Source organism: Arachis hypogaea, chromosome 16 (assembly GCF_003086295.3).
Source record: "Arachis hypogaea cultivar Tifrunner chromosome 16, arahy.Tifrunner.gnm2.J5K5, whole genome shotgun sequence".
Lineage (NCBI taxonomy): Eukaryota > Viridiplantae > Streptophyta > Magnoliopsida > Fabales > Fabaceae > Arachis > Arachis hypogaea.
This window is the reverse complement of record NC_092051.1, coordinates 6,911,208-6,915,421: the sequence shown is the minus strand read 5'-3', so window position 1 is coordinate 6,915,421 and position 4,214 is coordinate 6,911,208. Positions and strand designations below refer to the sequence as shown.

Genomic DNA, 4,214 nt, shown 5'->3' with positions numbered 1-4,214 from the left:
TATAAGAAAAAAATATTAACACATCCATATATAGATAATATGGTATAATAATAAATAAATGCCTTTTTGGATTATTATTTACCTAATATAAAATATGCTAAGCAATAGGATTTTTTTATTTGATATTTTCTAAACGAATGTAAGTAAACTTTATGATTGTGCTTACTTCATTTGTTAACTTGCAATAGTTTTAACAAAACTACGATCAAAACTTAAAATAATCTACGTGACCAAATTTCAGGGAACGAAAATCAATTATTAGATATCATGTCATATTAATTATTTTGTGATGTATTCACTTATAACGTCACTCCTGTAGTAAATCAATAAAAATCTGAGGAAAAAAATAGAAAAGAAAGATTTTATAATCTCAGCGTTGCCCTTCTATCCCTCCCTTTTTCGAAGCCACCCTTTCTCAAATTCTATCTGTTCCTCCGTCCTCCAAAAACCCCCTCTTTAAGGGTGACGGCTAGGGTTAGGGTTTTTCCACCACTCTCCGCAATTGCCATTCTCTCCTTGTTCTTCTACTTCCCACTTGGATCCCTCTACTTGAAAATTAAATCCTTATTCTTTCTAGGGTTTCCCCTGTTCGGCCTTCTGATTCAGAAGTTCGTTCCTTTTATTAGGATCCCGATCTATGGATACCCGTAAGAGAGGAAGGCCTGAATTCGGATTCAACGTTAACGGAGGACTCAAGAAAAACAAGCAAGGTTTGTTTTTTAGCATTCTAGTTCTTATGGGTTCCTCTTGCACTTTTGTAGTTTTGTTTACTCCTCTTATATTTTGGTTCTGCTTCGAAAGCTGCTTGTTTTTCTTTTTTTGTTCAAAGTAGGCTTAATGTAATACTTATGTGCAAACTTCTTCCTTTGTGTCTATAAAATGTAATAATAATGAGTTAAAAACTAAGCTTATCCACACTGTCATGAAACTTTTATGTACGTATGTGTGTGAGAGAAAGAACAACTATAGATTCAGTCTGCTGTGGAGCTTAATGAGGAGGAGTTTTCTTCTCCCATGCTCACAAGGACACAAATATACCAACATATGTGTTTCAGATTGGTATGGCGATGGAAAATATCAGATAAATGTGGTTGCCCCCATTGCTTTCCTTAAAATGTTTCATAATGAACTCAAAACATCTAAGTGTTAACATAAAAAATTTCTAAACATAGTACAACTCAAAAGCAATTTTTATTCTTTAAATTAAAAGCTTGCTATGTTAATTAATTAACTGAAAGTGTAAACAGGTAAAATTTCTAAAATATCTAAAATCTAACTACTCAGAAGTAAATATGATATTCTTCTTTCTTAAGTTCTTAACAGCTTTAGAACAAAGTGTACTAAATTAATAAGCAAGAGTATGTTAACTGAGAAGAAGTAATAATGTTTTGCAACAGAATTGGACTCCTTATCAACTGGTGTAGGAAGCAAATCGAAGCCATGTACCAAGTTTTTCAGGTTCTAATCTATTCCTGTCTAAATAAGTCTTATCAACTGCATATTTTATATTTTAATATAAATATAATTGTTAGAAAACTAAATTGTATAATTCCACTAATGAATCGAGCATCCAAAGCTTCTATACAGGTACTTACTGTTCTTTGGTCTAAACAAGTTGTGAGAGAATTTTGGTTTATTAATGGAGCACGAAATAGATAAGAAGTGGGAGGATGATAATTGGCACTGAGACCACTACACAAATGATAAATTGATCATTTTTGTCTCCATATAACCTTAGAGCCAATTAGCTTGTTTACATTTAATTATGCTCAACAGTAACTTTTTGGCTTTTACTTATTCTATTTTTTATGAACCCACCTTTCAATTGATAAGCTATGAACAAGCTAATATGAATTGAATGTTGATTGGTTGTGTCAGGTATGATGTTAAAATTTTACACGTGAATTTACTAGTTTTGGTCTCCAGTTTTGCACTTCTGTTGAAGCAAATAAACATATTTTTGGCCATCATAACCTTTTAAGAAAGACTCATAATAATATAATTTGAAGTTCTGATATAAAACTTTCAGCCAGAAACAATAAGTTAATCTCAATCATGATTTTATCTATAATAGCATACCACCTTAAGGTAGTCTTTAAGTATTATCTTATCTTTGCTCCTGTAAACCTGTTTGGTCTTCAATACTTGATATAATTGTTTCTTTTATCCAACTAAGTCGTCTAATTCCCTTTGTCCTTTTCTATATAATTTCCTTCTAAAGTAGGATGTAGTTACCTGTATTATAATCATTATTGGAAACAGCCATGATAGTAGTTTATGTGCATTGTTTGAAATTTACCATAAATGTGTTCTTGTATTCTATGGTATTTACCATGCTTGTAGCACCTTTCCAGTTCTAGTTGTATACCCAACTTCTTCCGAGTCTTTGGGAAAATCCCAGTATCTGACTATTCGTGATTTTGGTCTGCTTTACTGTAATTGCAAGTTAGACTGAGTTCTGGTATATTGTCACTTTGTCGACTAGACTGGTTAATGAGAAATCGTGATGTGGTTGGTCCTTGGATCTCATTCTTTGTTAGATTTCTCTCCCATTTGACCTATTGTCTCTTCTGTCCTGCAAATGTTCCTGCTGGATGTTTCCCTATCAGGAACTTGGTTTTGGGTTTAGCCTTTTTCAAATAGTTATATTTGGAGGATCTGTTATAGAAATTTATGTGAGATACTATTAGATTGCATGACTTCATATAATAGTAAATAATGGAATGGTCAATTTAGGCTAAAGTTGCTCTATAACATGTTAGCCATGGATCTCTGAGCATTTTCACATTCTTTTAAGTAAATGAAGGTGGAAATCAGTTACTGTGTTTACTTTCACCTTTAGAAACATGGAAGGGTCACTTCTCTCTTCTTCTTCTTCTTCTGTGTCACCATTAATTATATCTCCAGTGGTGCTTGCCTGATTGTGTCATATTTTTGTTTTGCAGTACTGCTGGCTGCCCATTTGGTGAGGGCTGCCACTTCTTGCACTATGTACCTGGTGGCTACAATGCTGTTGCCCAAATGATGAATCTGGCACCTGCTGCACCTCAAGCATCTAGAAACATTGCAGCCCCACCACCACCTGTCCCTAATGGATCTGCACAGTCTTCTGTCAAAACCCGCATATGCAACAAGTTTAATTCTGCTGAAGGCTGTAAATTTGGTGATAAATGTCATTTTGCCCACGGTGAATGGGAACTTGGCAAGCCTATTGCTCATTTTGATGATCATCGTGCCATGGGTCCCCCTCCAGTAGGTCGCATGGCTGGTCCTGGTCGAATGGAGCCGCCCCCTGGTCCTGCCACTAGCTTTGGTGCCAATGCTACAGCCAAGATCAGTGTAGAAGCTTCCCTTGCCGGAGCTATCATTGGGAAGGGTGGTGTAAACTCGAAGCAGATATGTCGCCAAACAGGAGCCAAACTTTCGATTCGAGAGCACGAATCGGATCCAAATCTCAGAAACATAGAACTCGAGGGAAGTTTCGAACAAATTAAGGAGGCGAGCAACATGGTAAAGGAATTACTTTTGACCTTGCAGATGTCTGCGCCCCCTAAATCGAACCAAGGTGCCCCGGGGTCGGCCGCTCCTGGAAGCAACTACAAGACCAAGCTGTGTGAGAATTTTTCAAAAGGATCTTGCACTTTTGGGGACAGATGTCACTTTGCACACGGTGCTGCGGAGTTGCGTAAAGGTGTATGAAGTATGAGTCGTAGTCAGATGCATTGTTGGGTTTTGCCATCATATTAGAGTTATTATGATTATTGTTTGTTATTGCTGTGCATTGCTACTTAGTGGTACTGACAGGATTTTCGGAAATGTTTTGCTGTTGAGTTTCCTTACAACTATTTCTTAACATTGCAATTGCAACTTCCCCCTATACTCTGATCTAAAACCTACTTGATGGGTTTTGTTCTTTTAGGGTTGCAATTTGCAAATGTTCTTGTGTTCATTTCCCTCAGCTGTCCTCTTTTTTTCTTTTTCTTTTTCCATACTCTAATTCACACTATCGCATAACCATAAATAGAATAAAAGCAATGGGGTAATTCAAACATAAAATTAAGTGCGTTGAATAATAATTAAAACATAAGCTCCCAGTTACCAACTCTCAAATGGTCCAATTTCACTATAGTTCATAACAGGCAAAAAAAAACAATCATAATTCATGAGGGAAAGGAACAAGGTGGGTTATAAACGGTTATAATTGTAAGTAAAGG

The 4,214-nt window shown here is 35.8% G+C and overlaps 1 protein-coding gene across 1 annotated transcript; it reads left to right on the top strand.

The window, feature by feature from the left end:
- Positions 1–241: 241 nt before the first annotated feature.
- Positions 242–3,949, top strand: LOC112755032 (zinc finger CCCH domain-containing protein 14). The gene is made up of 3 exons (XM_025802911.2): positions 242–710; positions 1,398–1,458; positions 2,946–3,949. The coding sequence occupies exons 1-3, from the start codon at positions 638–640 to the stop codon at positions 3,697–3,699; spliced, it is 888 nt and encodes a 295-aa protein (XP_025658696.1). The 5' UTR covers positions 242–637; the 3' UTR covers positions 3,700–3,949.
- The last annotated feature ends 265 nt before the right edge of the window (positions 3,950–4,214 follow it).

What these genes read in the sequence shown, in the direction of transcription:
- LOC112755032 (XM_025802911.2), top strand. Translation starts at nt 638, where the DNA reads ATGGATACCCGTAAGAGAGGAAGGCCTGAATTCGGATTCAACGTTAAC. An exon ending in ACTCAAGAAAAACAAGCAAG is followed by an intron (nt 711 to 1,397) that starts GTTTGTTTTTTA and finishes GTTTTGCAACAG; the next exon opens with AATTGGACTCCTTATCAACT. An exon ending in CCATGTACCAAGTTTTTCAG is followed by an intron (nt 1,459 to 2,945) that starts GTTCTAATCTAT and finishes TTTGTTTTGCAG; the next exon opens with TACTGCTGGCTGCCCATTTG.